The 25,164-nt window shown below is 37.1% G+C and overlaps 1 protein-coding gene across 3 annotated transcripts in view; it reads right to left on the reverse strand.

Annotated features, from left to right (window-relative positions):
* ttc39a (tetratricopeptide repeat domain 39A) overlaps positions 1-25,164 on the reverse strand; it is a 32,023-nt gene that overhangs the window by 3,065 nt on the left and 3,794 nt on the right. The window contains exons 1-18 of one of the 3 annotated variants that reach the window (XM_083553809.1): positions 20,007-20,078; positions 19,728-19,961; positions 13,352-13,456; positions 8,718-8,849; positions 6,571-6,614; positions 6,298-6,365; positions 5,725-5,789; positions 5,500-5,599; positions 5,348-5,413; positions 5,089-5,197; positions 4,311-4,378; positions 3,892-3,951; positions 3,623-3,784; positions 3,347-3,438; positions 2,970-3,090; positions 2,254-2,365; positions 1,864-1,978; positions 666-782 (exon numbers count right to left, since the gene is read on the reverse strand). In XM_083553809.1, coding sequence (XP_083409935.1) covers positions 666-782; positions 1,864-1,978; positions 2,254-2,365; positions 2,970-3,090; positions 3,347-3,438; positions 3,623-3,784; positions 3,892-3,951; positions 4,311-4,378; positions 5,089-5,197; positions 5,348-5,413; positions 5,500-5,599; positions 5,725-5,789; positions 6,298-6,365; positions 6,571-6,614; positions 8,718-8,849; positions 13,352-13,456; positions 19,728-19,765 — 1,574 coding nt within the window. In that variant the 5' untranslated portion in view covers positions 19,766-19,961; positions 20,007-20,078. Of the gene's footprint in view, positions 1-665; positions 783-1,863; positions 1,979-2,253; positions 2,366-2,969; positions 3,091-3,346; positions 3,439-3,622; positions 3,785-3,891; positions 3,952-4,310; positions 4,379-5,088; positions 5,198-5,347; positions 5,414-5,499; positions 5,600-5,724; positions 5,790-6,297; positions 6,366-6,570; positions 6,615-8,717; positions 8,850-13,351; positions 13,457-19,727; positions 20,250-25,164 lie in introns of those variants that run through there. The other 2 variants (XM_083553808.1, XM_083553807.1) reach the window with 2 other exon arrangements.

The raw sequence follows: 25,164 nt of genomic DNA on the forward strand, positions 1-25,164 counted from the left end.
TATTTCTAGGTCAAGGCCAAGGCTTGTTCCAGTATTTCTGAGCTGCTTAAAACCACTCTAGGTTCAGTCTCATTTCAGATATGGATATTTGTAGAACATGAGAGATTTAGATGCAGACATTGTACACCATAATACAACTTTTAGATATATTATAGATTGTTATAAGCAATATTATTTTAGTCATTACGAATGTAAGTTTGAGTGCAAATGTTTCCATACCATCTGTTTGTTTCCCGGATGCTCCTTTGAGAAATTAAATCAGTTAAAAATATTTCCTAAATATAATATAGATATTCTCTGAAATATGACTACCTGAGCAACCTTTAAATCCACTGTAGCACATTTACCACACATTCTTCTTCACATATCTATTATAAATCTTCAGATTTTTTTTGCAGGATATGCAGATTATTCTTGTTAAGATTCAGGAATTAAAAAAAAAAATATATATAAATTGGAATTTTTCTGTAGACACATTTCCATTTTTTACTGAAAAGATAAAAGCACTACATTTCATGGATACTCATATAAGAAAATAACGTAAAAATCATAACATATCTGTCTATACATGAAGTCCTACATAAGATAAGATGGATCAACAAACACAGTCCAGACATATTATGCATATTATGTACTAAAGACTCTACTGTAGATTCATGGCTTACTTGGCCATCTCCAGTAGTTTAATGGCTTCATCTCTCTTTCCCTGCTCCAGACACAACAGGCCGTGTTCCAAAAGAGCATTTGGTACAAGGTAGTGGTCAAACTTGATCTGTGTTTCACTGGGTGGAAAACAAAAATAAAGAGAACGCAATGTTGTAAGCAATAGAATAGTGTTTATTTGTAAGGGCACAGGTGGGGATTGTTAGCAACCATTTTAAGAAACATTACACTTTAATGAACTTACTTAAATCATGCACTTTGTCATTTGCTTGTAACCAGTACAGCACGTGAATTAAACCACATTTCTCACTTAAGCATTCTTCCTGAGGCATAAAAAATGTTGTTCCACATAATCAATCACCCTTTCACAGTCAGTCTAAAAAGGTATATTACAAAAGTATATTATTTCCTTTTACACCAGCTTCAGTGACCAATTACTGACTCATTATTTATTTATTATTTATTAATAACCATGTAATTTTTTTTCTTCTTATTACTATTTTAATTAATATCATGAAAGCTTTTTACACTGAGCTGTCTAGACGGTATATTATTTAATGATTTGTTTGAACTATAAAAATTAGTTGGTTTTTTTTACAATACTTACAAACTGATTCAGTTACTGCTATGCTTGTACCTTTAGGTATGACTACTCGACTAGTATAAATTGAAAGGAGAGAATATTTTAAGAACGAACTGCTTTGTCTTGGCAGAAGTTGCAAAGGAGCACGGCTTCTATTTTAGGGAGATGGGAGAAATTTGAAATACCGGGGGAAACCTATGCAGATGCAGAATGCCTGCAGACTAACCTGATCTCAAGACTGATCCAGAAATGCGGGAGTTGTAAAACCACAATTCTACCTACACTTCGTCTTTTGTTGAAAAACCCCTTCCCATATTACCCATTTTCCCATAAGAATCTAATCATTCTAGAAATAAATGAGAACCACTTGGCCAGTTTTCTTTAAAAACTGCTTTCCCCCAGCAATATCCACAAATATGTATGATAATTACACAGATATATGAAAGTAGTTGAATAATGTTTGAAGTAGGGTAAATTCATTTATATTATTGAAGCTATTATTTGAAAAGAGTTTTACACTACAGTTGATTAAATATCTGCTTTTTACAAACAAGGGAAATATCCATCGTTTTTGCCTCTCTTTTAAAAGATGGATCATGCAGCACAGAATGACTCACTTGCAGAGGATGAGAGTGAAGTAATGCTCAGCTTCTTCTTTATAGCCCAAGTGCTTGAGACACAGACCCTTCAGCAGACTTAGCACACATTGGTCATCTATGGAGAACTCTGTCCCTGAAAGAAAACCCACAGGATACAATAACAAGCAGCACTCACCCTGCAAAAGTAGTCTGTATGTCAAATTATGACATAATCTGTGGTATCATTTGTCTGTTAGAATAGCCATACATCTCATTCATTGTATAAAAGCAACTTAATGTTACTGTAAAGGTCACTTATGTAACGCACATTACAATCTGTACTGGAATTGGTATGGAAGCATATTGTGTTTTGCTTGCAACTGTCATGTGGCTGGTTTTGTGGTCATGCACTTTGAATTGAGACATTACTTGGATTCTGTTCAAGTTTCTGCTGAGCTTCATTCAGCGTTTTTAACATGCCCTCTGTCAAGTCTTTGTGCTTTCCGATCACCGTGTAGCCATTCCAGATATACATCATCTCCTGTAGGACAAACAAACACTTGCATATGAGCAGAAAGTTCAACAACAAAACAGAAGCATACTGGACTGTACAAGGTTGTTTTAAAGCAGTAAACATTTCCAGAAGCAAGGGAGTGCCCAACAGTCTTATATATACAGTACATTCAGGACAACTGACAGGTCCTAAATGACCCATTAGTGGGTTCAACGAATGACTAAATGTTTTAATATTATTATCATTATTATTGTTGTTGTTTTTGCTAGTGTTGTTGCTGCTGCAGTATATTTAGATCTTATCACAACACTAGGTACATGGCCAGTATACTTACTGTATTGGATGGCAGGGCTTCAAACTCTCTCAAACACACACATACATGCACATGCACACATGCACACACACACATGCACAGAGTAGCTAGTCCATTTACATGCATATTTCAGGGAAGCAGGAGGAAATCTGAAATAATGGGGAAAACCAACACAGGGAACACATGGAAAACAAAGCAAAGCAGCACACAAACAATAATCCCATGACTGACCCAGGGATGCTGGAGTTGTAAATCCACAATGATACCCAGTCTGCTACTGGAAAACATTTTTAAATGGGAAGTGACTCAGTTACTAACCAGTGGAGGTGCAGGGAGAGAAACGGGGTTGTCTACATTATAGCGGCGAGCCTTGCGGATGGCAAACTTCTCCGTGGGTAGAGACTTTCCAGCTATTTTCTGTTTTAACCCAGGGACTTGCCTGCAGAAACACAAGGACAGTTGTGTTCTCTGTATCAAACCAATGCAGACTTGCCAAGCCATTAGAACATGATGTTTTTGGCAACAACATGACAGTAGACAGCTGTTATGTTTTTGCTTCCTCCCTCTTTTGTATTTCATATTTACCACACATGAAGCAATTACCCACACACGCACACACACACACACACACACACACACACACACACACACACACACACACACACACACACACACACACAGTAGTTTTCTTTTACCTAAATAAAGCCACTTCAGTTGTCCCAAAAGGCTGTCGTTCCTCTGTACTCAGCATGCTGAGGTAGGCAGCTTTCATATATGCATACATGGCCTGTAAAAAAAAATGAAAGTTTTGTGGGGGTGTGTAAAGAATTGCAGCAAAATTACTGCTGCAATATGAACTCTACATGGTAATTGCATTCAATAAAATTGTACAGTAGAATCTCTACCATACAATAAGTTGCAAAAATACAATTCTACAAAACTGCTCCCTCATTTTAGTGCTGAGGTTTCACCTTTGACCATGCACTCTCTTTGCTGAGCAAATCTGCATAGAAGTAGGCCATCTTCCATTGTTGCTTATAGGTAAAACACCACATCAGCTCCCAGTAGCACATGTGATGAAACTGCTTCCAGTCCTGCTGGGCCTCACAGCACTCCTCAAAGTATTTAATAGCCTGAATCACACAGATATACATACGGACACATAGTCATAGTCATGCCCACATGAATTACATGCATGGAATGAATTGCAAACAAACCTATTTTAAATAAAAGAACTCACAGCATCTATATTGCCTTTGATTTCTTCTATTCGACCAGCGAAGAACAAGAATATAGATCCCTATGAACAGAGAAAGGCAAAATGTACAGGCTGATGAAATTTAAGAATGAATGTGATTGCCTCAGCTCCATGCAGGTGGAAAACCAGCTTCAAAAATTACACACACAGTGTCATTATAGATTTTTGCCCAGCAGAGAATGTTCAGCAACTTATTTGATAAGATGTTTCTATAAAGTCTACAAAAGAAGCTTCAGTTGCAATATATGTTTTCAAGTGTTTATTTTTTCTTAACATAGGAGTTCATATGGTCATGGTTGCATATCTGAATTTCATGTTTTAATATTTTTGCAATATAGTAATATAATATGCTATTCAGTGATATGGTGATTTTAAAATATAGTATGGTAAATTTATCATACCTTAGGATACTGTTTAAAGTACGGCTGTAGCAGTTTCTCTGCATCTTTGACGTCACCTTCTCCAGTCCCTGAATTATACCCACACACACACACACACACACACACACACACACACAAAAAAACATTTTCTGTTCGTCGCACTCACACTACTGTATCTGACAAAAGTACTGGGACAGCTGATTTTACTTTTTAGCTACATGTGTTCGTTTCCTAAACTTTTACCACAAAGTTGGAGGCACAGAATTGTATAGAATGTCTGTGGATGCAATAGACATACATTTTCTTTTCACTTGAACTAGGAGACTCAAATCTGTTCCAGCATGACAATGTCTCTGTGCACAAAGTGAGCTTAATGAAGATATAGTTTTTCTATGGGCTGGAGTAGCCTGCTACAGTACAGTAGTTTAACCCTACTGAACACCTTTGGGATGAACTGAAATGCTGACTGCACCATGGGTTTCCTCACCCTACATCAGTAGCTACATTTACTAAAGTCCTTGTGGCTTAATACTCACAAATCTCGACAACCACACTTTCAAATCTAGTGGAACAACCTCCCAGACGAGTGGAGGTTATTATTACAACAAATGGTGTGTAAATGTGAAATTGGATGTTCAAAAAGTACCTTACAGATCCCTAAGGGGGAACAAACTTTTGTCCCAATAGAGAGAGAGAAATATGTACAGCCCACAATGCATCAGAGTGCTAGCATTTTGTTTAGCAAATCTGTCTTTTGTGCTTCTAAACACTGAGTAGGCTATTTAGGAGTTTGTCTCACCCAGTATGAAGCTCATGAAGGTGTGATAGCAAAGCAGCAGCATGTTACACAGGAAAGACCTAAACGTGTGCTCAGCAGAGCCCTCTTGGAGCTGCTGCAGTCCAAATTCCTATAAAACACACACACACACACACACACACACACACACACACACACACACACACACACAAATCCGCAGTAAACACAGTGACCATTGTATACACATCCAATACACACATTTCTAAACCAGATATGGAGTCCCACAGAATGGTGAGTTCACCTTATTACCAGAGAAACCCACAAACTCCAACATCCTCAAAGTTCTTGTGGGCAACAGGGAAAGCATCTGCCAGTAAAAAAAACAAACAGTTAAAAGTCTAATACAAATCTACTTCTTTTGTTATTCTTTTGTTTCCAAAATACTCCACTCACCAAATTAAACGCACCCACTCCAAGTTTCACTCCTCCTTCAAAGTGGCCATGACTTTGACCGTGAACATAATCAGGGGATTTCAGAACTGTATGCAGCTCTCTGAAAGCACACAGGATACACAAAATCACAGACAATAGATCCTTGCTGTTCAAGTGTAACAATAACCATCATTTAAATCAGTGGATAGTATGCATTAACTGAGAGGCAAGAGTAACACTGCATACTTGTATATTTGATAGCTGTTCCTCACTTTAATTCCTCCTTTGATAAAGCTGATCATATTTTCATCCTGCATAAACAGATTAAAAATAATTCATGGTGCCTGCTCATCCTGATGTTAGATTTTAATTCAATCTGCAAAAGGTAAATTCATCAAATTTTGGAAAATATCCCACTGAAAAATAGGGTGGAAATATGTTAATATTGTAATTATATTATGTGATTTTGGTTTATTGTACAGACAAGTGCAAGGTGTCCAATCTTATCTGGAAAGGGCTGATGCAGGTGCAGGTTTTCATTCCAACCAAGCAGAAGCCACACCTGAGTCTATTAAATGCCAAGATCAGCTGATTAAACAGTTGTGATCAGGTTTGGCTCCTGCTTGGCTGGAATGTAAACCTGCAACCACATTTGCCCTTTTGTGAACAAGATTGGATACCTCTAGACTAAAGGATTAATGAACTGCTGAATCACTCAGAAATGAATTTCCCACTGTGGCAACAACAAAAAAAATTAATCAAATAAACATATTAACTTGCATAACTGACAAAAGCACTATTTAGAGAACTGAAACTAACCTGTAAGAAGGTTAGTGCTGCCCTCTGGAGAAGGCACTCAGCATAACACACTTCGGCATGCAGCTCCTCTGCAAAATCAACATGCAGATTTACAGCAGACACAATCTATTAAAACCTATTAAACGCTATTTTAAAAAAAGCACCACCCTGTAAAAGTAGAAAGGATCTGCTTGACCCGTATAACCTAAAGAGCATAACAGCATTGTAACTAGTATTTCTTTGAAATGGATGTACAAGATGCATGTGTAGACTATGAAAGTGCTGAACACTAACCTTCTGTAATTGCTTTGCTGTTAAAGGAGGACTTCTTACGGAATCTGTAACAACAGAGATAACTTTACCATTTCAAAATGAAATTATTTAGGCTGTAACAATTTAACTAAAGCAAATTTAGTTTAATTTACAGAAAATTAATTAGTCTATATTTCATTTTTCTGAAAATGTAGATCCAGATATATAAGTAATCAAAGCTGTACCACTACACTGTATCATCCACTAGACCTGAATGTAAGTAACCTAAAAAGCTCCCAAAGAAGTTATTTCATGCTCAGTTGATTCTTAAATATATATATTTTTGATTAAAGCATTACATAAAATGAATAAACAACTTAAAACAGTTATTGAATCTTATATTACACATTAAAATACAGACTAGGGTGTTTTTTTTTTAAGAAAATTTGTTTCCTGATATTTGTCTACTAAATAAGACACTTAGATTAGATCAAAGACTTACTATGTTGTGTATTGAATACTTAGCATTAATATTTTCACAGTGTTTTGTTATTTTAGGTAATCTGAATATTTTAAGGTAAAATGTTTACTGTAAGTACAAGATTTTCCTGCCCAGCACCAAAACATTGCTCACGCATACACATATGCATAAATAATGAAGAGCATTTCCTTCAAAGAAAAGCTTTAGGCTTACAAATGTATGGATTATTGCAATTCAGTGTGTCAGTTTTACAGCTAGAAGGAAGTGCTCATGTCATCATTCTGGGAAGGAAAAAGTCTTCCAGGCTGCCTAAAGCATAGTACTGTAACTCACATTTGATTTCAATCTCTCAGGTAAATTAAGCATTAGATATGTAAAATGATCCCTAAGCCTAAACTGAAGCTGAGACCATGCTGTTAAATGTCCCAGTAAAATTGTAATTGCGTGAATCCCACTAAGTCTTTGTGAGAAAGCTTCTCTTAGTGAAGGATGAATATTTGATAAAGGAATATCTTTGATATGCAGAAAATGAAACTGGTATAAGACCGCTCTAGAAACATCATCCAACCCACATCAATCTGAAAGGAACCTGCAATTTATAGATTTGTAGCAATATCTTCTTTATATACTGTATATATATATATATATATAGTGCTGTCAAAATTAACGACGTTAATAACACGTTAACACAAAATCACAAATTTTATTAATGCGCATGCAATTAGTGCAGCACGCATTTCATTTTGACTATTTTTTGTAAATATATGATTAAATAAATATAAAACATGTTAAATTTAAACTTTCAATGTAACACATTTATTCACAAGGTCCTTTCTTTACTCTTCTGAAAAGTACTTTTTAACCACTGAACATTTGTTTTACTGATGCGATTTAAACCGTCCGTGTGGAAACAGAAAAAGTTCAATTTGGTGTCCTGATGATTTACATAATTTAAAACACCATAATTACTTTAAACATTTACAAGAATATTTTGTCTTCATGCTCTATGTTTAGTCTGGTTTCACTTGTAATAAACATTTTACATATTACATTTGCATCACATAAAGCATCCATATTTGTCCATGCCCATTCGATTAGAGTATTAAAAATATGAAAAATGTTATTGTAAGGTACATTTAGGACAGAAAAGAAATGTGTGAATAGTGATTCATCGTAAATTAACTCATGACAATCATGCCATTAATCGCGATTTAGTATTTTGACAGCCCTAATATATACATATTTAAAACAGAACTAGATTTTGCTGTTCCAAGATGAATGAGATAAATAATGTAGCAAGACTAGTGTTTTTGTGTGGGTGTCTGTGTGACTGGCTGCTATCAACATCACTCACTGGGTAGATGTGTCTCTTCAAAACATACACACCGCACATTTTCACAAACACTTGAGCAGCTAATTTGTCAGGGGGTTCAGAAATTCCAACAGCCCACTTGATTTGACAAAACCCTGTTGATAGTCAACACTAAGCAGCATTCTAGGATTATACCAATTACTCCTGTTCCTAATTTCTGTTTTGATGTGGTTTAGGATTTATGTTCGCATAAATATTTATGTATTATTACCCCTAACATTACAAAAATATTTAGAATGAGAGAGAGCAAGAGTGAGAGTGAGAGAGAGAGAGAGAGAGAGAGAGAGAGAGAGAGAGAGAGAGAGAGAGAGAGAGAGAGAGAGAGAGGGCAGTTACCGCTGACAAATAGCCTGAGCATCTTTCATGGTGTTTCCTGCTGACAAGATGTCCTCTGGGTCAAAGGTCATCATTGCCTGCATTTCCAGAATTGTGGCATATGTCAGTGCATGATACATGCTCTCTTTATTCCTGTTAAAGGACAGACACACACACACACACACACACACACACACACACACACACACACACACACACACACACACACACACAAACACAAAAAAGATCTATTTATAGCATGAAAACAATCAGAGATGACTCAGACCATGAAAATACATTTAAAACTAAGCAAAGAATAGTTAAACACAAGGACTGAACACAGAGAGATTTACAAGGTATAAGTCCTAAACTACAATAGCACATTTGTTCAAAATATAAAAAATCATAGTCAAATGTGTCCCTAAACCACACGTCTAGATTAAAACTGTGGATATTCTAAGGCAGAGCTACTTCACCATCATTAGTGAGTTTTACATAAGTGTTTGTTTCAATTCTCTAGGAAACAGGCCTGTGTGAGTTGGAGAGAATGTGACACTGCAGGTCCAAATTGCTCAGCAGCAGAATTACTGGCTAAGCCAGTTTAGCCCGGTTTCTTGTAATGAAACAAAGATGGAATAATGGTGGTGGGGCGAACACACAAAGGAATGCTGAAAGTTTGCATGGTTCACGTTACACTCCTATTCACTAAAATCCTAACACACTGTTACAGCTTAATGTAGCCTGTAGAGGATGTCTTCAACCTCTCAGCAGTGCACTCAGCAAAAAGGAAACAAACCAAGCACAGTTTTAACTTACTGCACAAGGACCTAAGGTTTATCAAAACAGAAAAATGCACACAAAACATTGAAAAAAAAAAATTATAATAAAAAAAAAAATTAAATAAAATATATATATATATATATATATATATATATATATATATATATATATATATATATATATATATATATATAAATAAATGTGCAGTTATTACAACTAAAAATGTGACACTATCCTGCATTATGATGCATGAGTTACATATATAAAATATGATATGTTTCATGTTTTACCAGACATATACTCATGATAGTCTGCAACTGTTATATTTCACAAAAATATTTCAATATAATTTGTATTGTCATACCATCAAGCCATTTAATCCTTGTAAATTATTACCTGCATTACAGAAGCTGCCAATTCCATAACTAAAGTCAGACAAATTGCTAACAAAATCTGAAAACAAAAGCTGAAATTCCACAATGGTACTGTGAATGCTGCTCAATGCACAAACACTGAATTGAGAATATGTGTGTGAATCGGTGTCCTTGTTGCTGTGTTAACCGTCATAAATTTGAAAAAGCACTGGCCTAAACTCCTGACCAACGTGTCATCATACTTAATCTTGCTCAATTCAAATCATATGACCTACCAAACAAAACCCAGACTACAAGAGCGCTGAGTAATGGCGTGACCCTCTCTCACACACACACACACACACACACACACACACACACACACACACACACACACACACACACGCAGATAATAAAATAGTCAGTTTATCGCACAGCAGATCTTACAGACTCTGCTAGTTAAAAAAAAATTTTACTGACACAAGTAAAACTTTTGAGAAAGTTTGGGGAAGTTGATAATTATCTACTCTGATAAGATTTCAAAATCTGATGTGAAAAAAAAAAGAACAGGAATCTGAGGTTACAGGTTCACCAAAACTGTCCTTATTTCATTTTTCCCCATTTTCCTGCTCATCATGGTTGTAAAGAGTCAGATTGAACATGTCTGGTTACAGATCTTTGACCTTTTTAATCAGCATGCTGTTTTTTTTTTTTTTTCTTCTTTTTTACACTACACTATGTAATTTGTAGGATGTTCAGACTTTTAACAGTCATTAAATGATGATTGGAATGGGGAGGAGCTCATCGGGGACTAATTAGAACAAATTCAATATGTAACCATATGATCTGTACCTTTCCAGTTTTTGCAAGTTAGAACTGCTAGCCAAGTAAGCACACAGCACATCATGTCAGTCTTAGTTTGTGTTTAGCAAAATCCGTTTTCTTTAACACAACCAAAAGCAGATGCAATGCAATCTCAAGAGTAATGACTACTGCTTTAGGACATTAACATTCTTTCATCTTTAGTCATAATGCATACCTAATATTTCAGCCAGGAAAAGATTTTAGGTTTATCACCACTACTGAGTTTAATGGTCAACATCCTCTTTAAATACTTGTCACAACCTGTGATCTATTTTTATATGGATTTTGTCAAGACATGTTGAACTCTTTTCTGTTGCAATGCATGCAGGTTCGCATTTACTGATAAAAACTGGAGATAAAAAAGGTGCTTTTAAAATCCTCTCTCTAGCCCAGAATGAATGCTGTAGTAATAGGTCAGTGGTTATGCATTGGCCTTCTGATTGAAAGATCATGAGTTTAAATCCCAGCTCCTGGGCCCTTGAGCAAGGCCCTCAACCTTCCATTTTTCAGTTGGATAAACAAAATAATTGTAAGTTGCTCTAGATAAGGGCATCTGCCAAATGTAAATGCAACATTGCCATTAGCACTCAGCTTGTCTCCACAAATTCCCGACACTAGAACATCTGGATTTCATTTTAATGTTCGGGAAAACCAAAAACCAAAAATAAATTCTGCAGTGGAACAAAGCGGTTAACCCAAAGTAATTCCTTTATTTAAAAACCCAATTGACAGAATTGTTTGTGTTTTGTTTTTTTTTTTTTTTTCATTTACAGGGGAGGTACACTGCCCTTTCCCCAACAGTGTCACCCGGAAAAACTGAAATCCAGTTTAAAGGATCAAGCAGCGAACATCTGCAAAGAAAATCTACAAATGTATGCACTAATTACCACTTACATTTCATAATATTTACAGAATAAAACACTTTAGAGCATGCTGTTTTAGGAAAAATAATGAAGGGCTGGTTGGTATGATTGACTGTTATCCAATAACAGCACATCCTGAGGTTTCCTTTTATACTTCAACAATTTTCCAATGATTACATCTTCTTTACAAAACAATGCCATCATACTTTTTTTTACATAGTGTATAGTCATTAAATGTGGAACATAGTCAAACACGTTTAATCGGTGTTTTGCCTTATTTTCAGAGTAACATCATTAACATCTTAATGATCAGATGTTAGACTGCAAGAGTGCTGTGGTTCTTAAGTAAATCTGAGGGGAATTAGAATACTATTTATGACTAGCTGAGAGAATCAAAGCATTTTTACTTAATATCTGTACTACCGCTAAGGTTAAAGAGAGAATTTTCATTTAGCAAAACCTTTATTTGTACTTCAATAAATTTTTATGCTAAATATCTTTATATAATTGCATAATTTATGCATTAATACATCAATTGCATTAAACAAGAAACTGTCATGTGACCACAAGTGTAACCCCATGGTCCTAGTAAGAATTTGTGTGGAGTCAGGGAACACTTTCCAATAAAAAACACTCTGCTTTAAAAAGTACACTATATGGACAAATGTATTGGAACACATGTCTTTTAGAGCCATATGTGGTTCCTCCCCAAACTATTAAACAAAGTTGGAAGCACACAACTTCATAGAATATCTTTCGATGCAAAGTAAAAAAAAAATTCCCTTTATTTGAACTATAAAATCTAAACCAGTTCCAGCATGATTATGTCGCTGTGTGCAAAGCAAACTCAATGAAGATATGGTTTACATGATTTGACATGATCCTGCTATAGAGCTCTGACCTCAACAGTTAACTGCACCTCGGGGCTCCTCACCCTACCACGGATTTTACTACCACCCCAGTGACTAAAGGATTGCTAGAGGATGTATTGATAGAAGCCACATGTGTTAGCTTCTGGTTGGTAGCTGTTGTGTGATAGAAATGAACTACTTAGCGGGTGGAAACTGACAATAAATTGGTATGTGTATAAATGTACAAAAGAGCCCCTGCAGCTAATTACAAGGTTTGTTCTACAGGGTATCATTTTCTAATGAATTTCTTATTTTGTAGAAATAAAAGTTGTAAACGTGGCTGTGAATGTTTTATTGGCGAAGTAAGAGTGGTGGGGCAGTGGTTTTCCTGGCAGTCTTCACATGGTAAGGAGGAGCCCCAGGCTGTGCAGTTAAAGAAAAAAGACTATTATAGGAACAATTTCCCTGACAGCCTAATGTAGGAGGATTACGTACCTACATCCTGAAGAAGTATATAATTTAAACGGCAGCCCGCTAATAAATAGATTTTTGTAAAAAAAAATGTAACTTGTTACTATTTTTTTCTCTTTATGGAAATATGAAATATTTGCTGTACAATGGGGCATACCCAAACATTTAGTCTTACTTGTTTTCCTCTATGGTAAAGAGTTAAGCGTTTCACACAAGTCTTCAATAAATAATAATGAAAACATTCTTCTCATATAAATTCCTTATACAGGTACATATTTCTGTGCATCGTTGAAGTGTGAAGCATGAAACTATGGCCAATTCTGTCTCCCATTGCCTCATTTAAAGAGGCCTCCACACATTTGAGGTACATTACTGAAGAGAGCACAACTGTATTTCACATACAGCTATTATTCCATAATGGTCACGATTATGTCAGTTTAACACCTGTATACTACAAAGTCTCGCACACTCACCTGCTCCTGAGTCTAGACAGTGCCCTGTCAAAGTCATTATGCAGGAATAAATCCAGCGCTGCCATACAGTCCTCCAGAGCCACCGACAGATCAGATCTGTCTGAACTGAGAGACACAAAAAAAATCAGATTAGACTGGAAAAGGGACTATGCAAAAAACTGGGGGAAATAATAATACAAAATTACAATAAACATCATAGATAAGAGACAACGTCCCATAGTATTGGGCACACACTGAGCTGTAATGCATTAAACTTTACACAAGTATAAGATTCATACTTGGGAAACCACAAACATCTTAAAACTAATACAGTTTAATCCATTGTTGTGCAATGCAACCCAGCAGGTCCCTTATTTAAATGTGCAATATACAATGACACATAATTTTTTCACCTCATTTACATTTTCTACATTTTGAAGTATAAATACATGTAATTAGTATTATATGTCACATGAAACAACTAAATTACTACTATAATCACCTGCCTTTAGAAGTCCCATAATTTGGTATATGGAGTTGACCTGTGTTCAGGTACTATATCAAACAATTCAAGATAAATGTATATGTTCTTGGGAGAACCCAAAGATTGTTGGAGAACATACCAAAACAAACATCATGAACAACCATCAAATTTTAGGACACTTTGGAAAAAGCGCCAATCAGGGTTTGGTTATAGAAAATACATACTACGAACTCTGACCATCCTACAGCACACCACTACATCCATTTATAAAAAGGAAAGAGCATGACACAACAATGCTTTTGTCAAGTGAAGGCCATCCACCAATGTCAATGAGCAAGTAAGCAGGGCATTATCAAGAGACATAATCAAGGGCAAAGGGTAATACTAAAAAGAATAAAGAACAATACTACCAAAATTCACTTTTGGAGGAGTATGTTTATGGGGGAACAGTTATGCAAGCCACATGTACTATATACTCAACCCTATTTACACCCTACACCTCCCCACTTCCATTATCAGTACAATATCTTTTGTTTACCTTCAGAGTATTTGAAGCAAATTACTATAGTGTGGAAGCAAATGACTAAGTATTAGATATACAGTATCTCACTAAAGTAAGTAAACCCCCTAACATTTTAACAACAATTTTAGTATAACTTTTTAAGAAACAATACTATAGAAATGAAACTTGGATATATTTTAGTTTGTGTAATTTAGCTTGTATAGCAGAATAGATTTACTGTCCTCTAAAAATTACATACAGCCATTATTGTCCAAATATTTTGTAACTAATTTGTGTATCTTGCATTAGAGCAATAAAAAGTTGGTTCTTTGAGTTCTCTCATACTGACCACTGGATTTTCAACATGGCAAAGACTCAATGAGGATTTGAGAATTAGCATTGTTGTTTGGGGCTACATGAGTGCTGCTGGTACCTAGGAGCTGTTGTTCATTGAGGTAAACATGGATTCCAACATGTACTGTGGCATTCTGAACATGATGCCCTCCTTTCAGAAACTGCAGATTTCCAATGACCCCAAACACACAATGATGTGCAACTGCCTTGCTGAAACTGAAGATGATGGAGTGGCCTAATATGTCTCCAGACCTGAACCCTATTGAGCACCTGTGGGGCATTCTCAAGTGGAAGGTGTAGAAGGCGTCATGTGTTTAACATTAAGCAGCTCCTTGATGTCATTGGAGCATTGGAAGAGAATCCCAGCAACAACCTGTGCAGCTCTGGTGAATTCCAAGCCCAGGAGGATCAAGGGAGTGCTAGATAACAATGGTGCTCACACAAAATATTGACACATGTTAACTGAGGGTGTACTCACTTTTGTTGCCAGCTATTTTGACAATAATGGCTGTATGTTGAGGTATTTTCAGAGGACAGTTAATCTGTACTGTTGTACAAGCTGACTACTCTAAAATATATCCAAGTTTCATTTCTGGAGTATTGTCCCTTAAAATGGTTGCTGAAATGTATTCACTTTTGTGAGATACTGTATGATTCATTTTCTTTGAAATTTTGTGTATATATGTGTGTCAATGTGAGTGTGTGTTCTAATTTGAACGTCTTTGTTGCTTTTTTTTTCCCTTACGAGGGAAATATCAAGGTCCGTGACGTCGGAGTGACGTGGGGCCGCCTTCCCGTGGGCTCACCACCTGCAGGAGGGACCGTAAGGGATGGTGCTGTGAGGATTGAGCAGCAGTCGAAGGCGGGGGGCTGCTTAGACTGCTGCCCCCGCGACCCGAATTACGGATAAGCGGGAGAAAATGAATGAATGAATGAATGTTGCTTTTTTTTTTTTTTTTTTTTTTTTATAAGTATGATGGCAGAGAGACCAAAATAGCCTCCATATACACTAGAGCGGAGATGTTCCCATGTAGAGGTGACTCTGTGACACAAGTGTATGATAGTTTGTGTAAAAGGAGGACAGTACTATAGACTGTATTAAGAAAAAAATGATATTGCAGCATAATGGAGGTCCAAGATGTTCAAAAGTCAAAGATGTACAAAAAACATCAAAAAGCTTAATGACTACCAAATTTTTTTGTTAGATCAGATGCTGTTCAGTCTGCTTCAATCATGGCCTTTAAAAGGCAGAGTGTCTAGGTTATGAGTATTGTGTTATTAGTTTTTTGATGGGTTGATGTGAGAAACTGCCAAACCTATATCTATTGTTTGAGTCGACAATAAACGTCATTTAAGAACCTCCCATTTTAACACAAAGAGCCAATCTGATTTTGCCACAGAGTGGTTCCACAGAATATCACTTGTAAGGCATTCTTTATCAAGGTGTCTATTATACAGGCATTTAGAAGTAAACGTAAATGTTTGGATAGTTTTGTGAGCAAAATTATCTATCCAAAAACACCATAACCAGTTCTGGTACCTGCCCTATAAACCTACATAAACCCAACACTTGTTTGTCTGAATTCTATATGCACATGAACCCAGTGACACTCAACATTAAAATTTCTAACTGAGAAGAGGGTAACCCAATAAAATATACATTTGAGGAAACACAAAAATAATGTGGTAATTTAACAATACACTTGATGTTTTATAATCATTTTTAGCCATTTTGTACAATTTACTTTTACATAGTTGGCTAAGATTGTAAATATTTTTTTTTTTATAAGGGGTCAACAGATGTTTGAGAACTGAGTATGAAGGCACACGTTAGCTTGCTGCAAATGCTAACCATAATGTACAGGTGAATAATAAAAACATATCATCTAGCAAAAGAAAAAGCAAAAGCAAGACTATGTTGCTAGCCTTATCTTAACTGTTTAAACCCTCCTGGTAAAACATTGTGCTTACAAAACAACTAAAACACCCATTGAAACATAGTTTTGGCTTAACAACATTCTTAAATCCTGAGTTTGTGCTAGAATTTATGCTAGCATGCTAGTACCCCATTTTATATATATATATATATAATGGGGTACTAGCATGCTAGTACCCCATTTTATATATATATATATATATATATATATATATTAGACCGGGGATCAAACCCGGGTCGCAGCGGTGAGAGCGCTGCATCGTAACCACTAGACCACCAGGGGACCTATATATATATATATATATATATATATATATATATATATATATATATATATATATATATATATATATATATATATATATATATATATATATATATATATATATATATACAGTAAGGAAAATAAGTATTTGAACACACTGCTATTTAGCAAATTCTCCCACTTAAAAATCATGGAGGGGTCTGAAATTTTCATCGTAGGTGCATGTCCACTGTGAGAGACATAATCTAAAAAAAAAATCCAGAAATCACAATATATGATTTTTAAACTATTTATTTGTATGATACAGCTGCAAATAAGTATTTGAACACCTGTCTATCAGCTAGAATTCTGACCCTCAAAGACCTGATAGTCTGCCTTTAAAATGTCCACCTCCACTACATTTATTATCCTAAATTAGATGCACCTGTTTGAGGTCGTTAGCAGCATAAAGACACCTGTCCACCCCATACAATCAGTAAGAATCCAACTACTAACATGGCCAAGACCAAAGAGCTGTCCAAAGACACCAGAGACAAAATTGTACACCTCCACAAGGCTGGAAAGGGCTACGGGGAAATTGCCAAGCAGCTTGGTGAAAAAAGGCCCACTGTTGGAGCAATCATTAGAAAATGGAAGAAGCTAAACATCTCCCTCCGACTGGGGCTCCATGCAAGATCTCACCTGTATGGTCTCACTGATTCTAAGGAAGGTGAGAAATCAGCCCAGAACTACACAGGAGGAGCTGGTCAATGACCTGAAAAGAGCTGGGACCACCGTTTCCAAGGTTACTGTTGGTAATACACTAAGACGTCATGGTTTGAAATCATGCATGGCACGGAAGGTTCCCTGCTTAAACCAGCACATGTCCAGGCACGTCTTAAGTTTGCCAATGACCATTTGGATGATCCAGAGGAGTCATGGGAGAAAGTCATGTGGTCAGATGAGACCAAAATAGAACTTTTGGGTCATAATTCCACTAAACGTGTTTGGAGGAAGAAGAATGATGAGTACCATCCCAAGAACACCATCCCTACTGTGAAGCATGGGGGTGGTAGCATCATGCTTTGGGGGTGTTTTTCTGCACATGGGACAGGGCGACTGCACTGTATTAAGGAGAGGATGACCGGGGCCACGTATTGTGAGATTTTGGGAAACAACCTCCTTCCCTCAGTTAGAACATTGAAGATGGGTCGAGGCTGGGTCTTCCAACATGACAATGACCCAAAGCACCCAGCCAGGATAACCAAGGAGTGGCTCTGTAAGAAGCATATCAAGGTTCTGGCATGGCCTAGCCAGTCTCCAGACCTAAACCCAATAGAGAATCTTTGGAGGGAGCTTAAACTCCGTGTTTCTCAGCGACAGGCCAGAAACCTGACTGATCTAGAGAAGATCTGTGTGGAGGAGTGGGCCAAAATCCCTCCTGCAGTGTGTGCAAACCTGGTGAAAAACTACAGGAAACGTTTGACCTCTGTAATTGCAAACAAAGGCTACTGTACCAAATATTAACATTGACTTTCTCAGGTGTTCAAATACTTATTTGCAGTTGTATCATACAAATAAATAGTTAAAAAATCATATATTGTGATTTCTGGATTTTTTTTTTTAGATTATGTCTCTCACAGTGGACATGCACCTACGATGACAATTTCAGACTCCTCCATGATTTCTAAGTGGGAGAACTTGCAAAATAGCAGGGTGTTCAAATACTTATTTTCCTCACTGTATATATATATGTGTGTGTGTGTGTGTGTGTGTGTGTGTGTGTGTGTGTGTGTGTGTGTGTGTGTGTATGAGTATGAGTACCATCAGGTCATTCATAAGCTGAAGTAAACATACTTTTCTTTACAATCACATAGCATATTCCCTATGAGATATCCCTGCAGTAATAACCATTTATGGATCTTCTCTGCACACAGGAATTGAGAAGCAAGAGGGGAACTCAATAGAGGCAATGTCCATCCACTAGAGCTAACAGACAGTCGGTCTTTGTGCTCTTTTCTGCTTATACAATTGCAACATATTTATTGGCTCAAGTGGTCCTCAGCCCCACAGAAGAAGTTCTGTATTGCTATTAAGTCTTATTGTGCGTAATTAGTAGTGAGTGACTCACAAGCTATGATTTCTTCTGAATCTTTCTAGCTCCGAGCAACTTTTCCTATCCCTCAATGCATTAGTGTAGCTGGAAGAACATACTACAACATAGTATACATAACTAGATACAAAAGGTTGAATGTTGCTCATTATGAATTACTTCAAATATCTAGCTTAGGCCCAAAAAAACAACTAAAACAGTGAGGTCTCTTTCAGTGCTAAGAATTTTTATAATGGCAATATAATTTGTCCAAATCAGCATCATACTGTACTGATCATGTGAAAGAAAGAAGAGAAAATCAACAGGACACACACTCATCTAAAATATGTCCTGCCTGTTAGATGCTGTGTATGTTGCATAAATCTTTGAAGTCAGCAGTTTTTGCATGATGATTTCTCAAAGGAGCCTTCGGAGCACTGATTACTGGGACAACTAACACGAACAAGCTAACAGCGTGGCATATAATGACATGAAGTACAGATTCTCACTTGCACATACACATAGTGCAAATTATTTTCAAGGTAGGTACAAAATGTACGACCATTGTAGACTAGATTCTAGGTCAGACATTAGCCTATGTATACGTACAATATAGTGACACAGCAATAATACAAGCTAGACGGGAGCATCTAACGGAAAAGGTCCCAAAAGCATTTTTCAGCCTCTCACTTTCGAACATAGCATGAACTTTCATGCACAATCTCACACTCATGCAGTACAAACACAAATACACAGCATCCCATCAACAGTGTTACAAATCTTACCCATTTGTCAGTGCATCTCCTCCCTTTGACATTTTCATCTGGCACAATAATGGTTGTAAAAAGGTAAGACAAAAAAAGGACACTGAAGAGTATGAGAAAGCAAATGCAGAAGAATAATTCAGTGTGTTTGAGATCAGGCCCCTTCAGGAACTCCCAACAGCAGCTTCCCCTCACCTCAACCACATATACATACTTGATTCAACTCTCGTTCCCTCTCTCTCTCTTTCTCTCTCTCTATCTCTCTCACTCACTTTTTCACAGACACACACTCTCTCTCACTCTCTATAATAGAAACAAGCATAGGGAGAATCCAGACCTCAATTAGATCAGGATGACTATCACATATAAAGCAACACAACATTTACTCAGTCCTCTCTCTCTCTCTCTCTCTCTCTCTCTCTCTCTCTCTCTCTCTCTCTCTCTCTCTCTCTCTCTCTCTCTTTATCTCTGCCCAACATCTCCTCCTCTTTCTAACACACACACATAAAAACACACAGCGCAGATCTGCTGTTCTTCCTCACAGCACTGCACTCATGCCACATATCGCAGTCTGGTTTCTAATTCGTCAATGCAGCAGAGGAAAGGAGGAGTCTTTTTCCTCAGGGCACTGGCCAAATATTAAGCCTGGCTAATTAAATAGATTTTACACAGTCAAGTGACAATATGACCACTGGGTTCGTCTTCATATGGACCACTCTTATCACAGGGTGGTTCATCATGAGACTCAGGACTAGAATGCCTGGTCTGCAGCCTACTCAATGACGTAGTATAAAGCAACTGAGAAATATGGAGACTGAAAGTGAATGGATGAGACTGCGAAAGAGAGAGCGAGCGAGAGAGCGAGCGAGAGAGAGAGAGAGAGAGAGAGAGAGAGAGAGAGAGAGAGAGAGAGAGAGAGAGAAAGAGCGAGGAAGAAAGGGAGACTCTGTGCTGTTTTACTGCAGTGATGTGGATACAGCAGAAACCGCATAAGAACAGCACGACATGGCACACAGCCAGCCTCAGTCATCCTCCATGTATTTTTGAAATAAAGATAGCATGCAAAGCTTTAACGCCTGAGAAAAAAGGACAAACAAAGCCATTGCACCAAAAGGGCACAACTGAAGAGCTATTTCAGAATGAAACGCATCTGTATGTAGAAGATTTACTAGAAATGATTAGGCGTTCCTCTAACACATTACTGCTTTCTCAACTACATCGAACTTCAAGTGACACTTGTGTAAAAAAAACCTTTGGGCCAAAATACACAATCTATCACTACCACAGACAAATGGTCAGCTCACATCATTACACATAAAAGTACAGTAAAGATTACAGATGAAAGCTGACATGCACACACTTTCACCACCAACACTCCATACCAAGAGGGGGCAGTAGTTTTTAATGTAGACTATTTCAGAACTAAAAAACACAAATTATTATTCTTTTTTGTTTAGTTTTTTTTCCAATTTTTTCAATTTTCTTTGCCAATTAATAACCAATAGCTGTCCTTCTCTCTTGTCAAACAGCTACCACCTGGAGAGAGTAAGTGAGAGTGAGTGAGGCCCAACCATCCAAGATGCTGAAGCTGGCTGTCTTCCAATCATAGAACAAACATTTTTCTTTTTGTGCCACTCAGAAGCATTGTTCCTAATAGTATGTAAATATAGTACGCCACCAATCGTGAACTAGTAACATGTACATTTACTCACATAGACCAAGATGGCTTTGTTTTTTATGCAATAAAATATATAATTAGCCACCACAATGAACACACTCAAAATGTTGTACCTTAGCTATATTTCTTAGCTGAGCAGCCAGTTGGGAAATCTGTCTCATCATGCTTAATCAACTGAATCGGTACTGACAAAAACAGAGAGATGTACCAAAAGAGATTCAGCATTAGTGGCAGGCTTTGTGTGTCAGCAGGCCTGTTTATTTTAAGGGGTGTGTTTGGTTGTTGATCCACCTTCCACTAACGTCACACACAGCAGAGAAAATTTACAGGTCAATTCACACACAGACAGACACATACACAATCAGTCAACTGAGCCATTGTGAATGAAGTGGACTAACTGGCTGAGATGTTTTTTCCCCGAGGCATTGTCTGTGTCCAACACTCACACTGAGTGATAAAGCACAGCAAGCACTCATCAATAACATGCTTTTCTATTTAACAAGTGAAACAAATGTGTCAGTGATTATTTAGGACCAAAGATAAATAATTATATATATATATATATATATATATATATATATATATATATATATATATATATATATATATATACTATATATAAATATACTAGATATACTATTGATACTGTCTGTTACATCTTAATAAATAATAACATCTTAATAAATAACAACTATGATCATAACTTCAGCAATTATCTGAGTTTACATGCAGTAAATACATTTATGTATATTTTCAGTTAGTCAGTAAAATATTGTTTCTCATCTTCTCAACTTTACTTAAAATACTTTCTGTTCCTGCCTGCATCAGATTTAAAACACTGATATATGCCTACGATGCCAGAAACAGACCAGCCCTCACCTACCTGAAGATATTTATCTGCACTCTCTTCAAGACTCTAGCATGCTCAACCTGATCCACACAAAAGAAAAACATCAAAAATCTTCTCTCTCATGTCACCCATATGATGGAATGAACATCCCTAGGCTGTCCAAACAACTTAGTCTGTTTTTAAACAAAGACTCTTCATCCATCTCTTCACTGAACACCTACATTAGGCCTAATTTCTCTATTTCCAATGGGGTTTCATTTTTGAGGGAGACAACAAAACATTCCAGCATGTCACTCTATATAAGTGTACAGTATCTGTCAAATCAGCACATGTGAATATAAATAGATTAACAATAAATGGGTGATGTCATTAACAAGGAATTTGACTTAGTTGTTGAGCCCTGGTTATATTTATAGACATGAATATAAGATAAATTAATAATGACATTGACAACACTGGTAATATAACACATATTTGCTGATTCTACTATACTATATACCAGTTCTGTGTGCTGTAATGTATACATAGTATACTATATACTACAATATTGTATATAATATTATTATTATATTATATATAATACTCTAAATACAATATGTGTGTATACTATAATATATATATAGTATACAGATTATGTATATTATATGCTAAATACAAATTAAATTGTACAATGTTATATATACCGATCCTATTTAACAATCCTATATTACAGGTCATCTGATAAATCAATGAAAACTTTGACTTTCTCAAAAAAACGCTAATTAACATACATCCAATCATATCTGCAAGATCTTCATCATGCAATAAGGGAAATGACCCAAAACACACTGACAATAAATGACTTTACAGGGGAAAAAAAGTAACTAGCAAAGTCAATCACTAGACCTAATCCAACTGAGTATGCATTTCCAGTACGTTCTGTTTTTTTTCCAATACATTTGCTCACATAAAAATGGTTGGTTTACCACTAAAAGTTAGATGCTCTAAGTTGTAGATGTTCTAGATATATAAATTATGATTCATCATTCATCTTGTGATCTCAAATTCAAATGTCTTCAGAGGAGACTGTGTATACTGATACTATACTTCTTCTTCTTCTTCTTCTTCTTCTTCTTCTTTCGGCTGCTCCCGTTAGGCTTCACCACTGAGGATCCACCGTCTCCATACCCCCCTGTCCTCTACATCTGCCTCTTTCAAACCGACTACCTGCATGTCTTCCTTTGCCACCATCTACAAACCTCCTCCTTGGCCTTTCTCTTTTCTTCCTTCCTGGTGGCTCCATCCTCAGCATTCTCCTACCGATATACCTCATGTCCCTCCTCTGTACATGTCCAAACCAAAATCGCACCTCTCTCACTTTGTCTCCAAAACATCCTACATGTGCTGTCGCTTCAATAAACTAATTTCTAATTCTGTTCATCCTTGTCACTCCCAACGAAAACCTCAACATCTTTAGCTCTGCTACCTCCAGCTCCTGTCTTTTAGTCAATTCCACTGTCACTAGACCATACACCATAGCAGGTTAACACAGTCTCATCACAAATTACTCCTGCCACTCTTTTTCACCTACTCCACCCTGCCCACACTCTTTTCTTCACTTCTCAAACACGCTCCTCATTACTTTGCACTGTTGACCCAAGGTACCTGAACTCATCCACCTTCACCACCTCTTCTCCCTGCAACCGCACCACTCCACTGCCCTCCCTCTCATTCACACACATGTACTCTGTCTTACTCCTACTGACTTTCATTTAACTTCTCTGAAGTGCATACCTCCACCTCTCCAGGCTCTTCATAGTCAATGGAGACTCCTGTCTGACCTTGTCTATCAACCTGTCTATCACCACTGCAAACTGGAAAGGATTTAGAGCCGATTCTTGGTGCAGTCTAACCTCCACCTTGAACCAGTCTGTCATTCCTACTGCACACTTCACTGCTGTCACACTGTCCTCATACATGTCCTGCACCACCCTCACATACTTCTCTGCCACACCTAATTTCCTCATACAATACCACAACGCCTCTCTCGGCACGCTTTTTCTGAATCCAGAAACACACAATACAACTCCTTCTGACCGTCTCTATACTTCTCCATCAACACCCTCAAAACAAATATTGCTGTAATGTTCTTCCTCGGCATGAAATCATACTGCTGCTCACAAATAGTCACCTCTTCTCTCAGCCTGGCTTCCACTACTCTTTTTAATAATTTCATGGTGTGACTGATCAACTTTATTCCCCTGTAGGTACTGCAGGTCTGCACATTTACCTTATTCTTAAAAGATTGGTACCAGCACACTCCTCCATTCCATCCTCTTATCTTCCAGAATCTTATTTAAAAAGCTTGTTAAAACTCAACTGCCATCTCTCCTAAACATCTCTATGCTTCTACCGGTATGTCATCTGGTACAACCAACTTTCCACTCTTCATCCTCTTTCCAAAGCCATCCTACAGACCACCATCCGAAACTGTCTAGCTACACTGTCAACACCTTACAGTCTCCAATCTCCTTCAGGTTGCATTTCCTGTATAGAAGGAAGTCCACCTGTGTGCACCTTTCTCCACTCTTATACGTCACCCTATGCTCCTCCTTCTTAAAATAAGTGTTCACCACTGCCATTTCCATCCTTTTTGCAAAATCTACCACCATCTGCCCTTCCACATTCCTCTCCTTAATACCATACCCACCCATCACCTTTGTTCCCTTCACCTACATGCCCATTAAAGTCTGCCCCAATGACCAAACTTTCATTTCTAGGTACACCATCTACCACTTCATCTAACTCACTCCAGAATTTTTCCTTCTCCTCCATCTCACAGCCGACTCGTGGAGCATAAGCACTGATGACATCATCACCCTTTCAACTTCCAGCTTCACGTTCATCACCCTATCGGAAACTCTCTCAGAACCTCCACTACACTCTTACTG

The sequence above is a fragment of the Silurus aristotelis genome (genome assembly GCF_946808225.1).
Source record: "Silurus aristotelis genome assembly, chromosome: 11".
In the NCBI taxonomy this organism is placed as follows: domain Eukaryota; kingdom Metazoa; phylum Chordata; class Actinopteri; order Siluriformes; family Siluridae; genus Silurus; species Silurus aristotelis.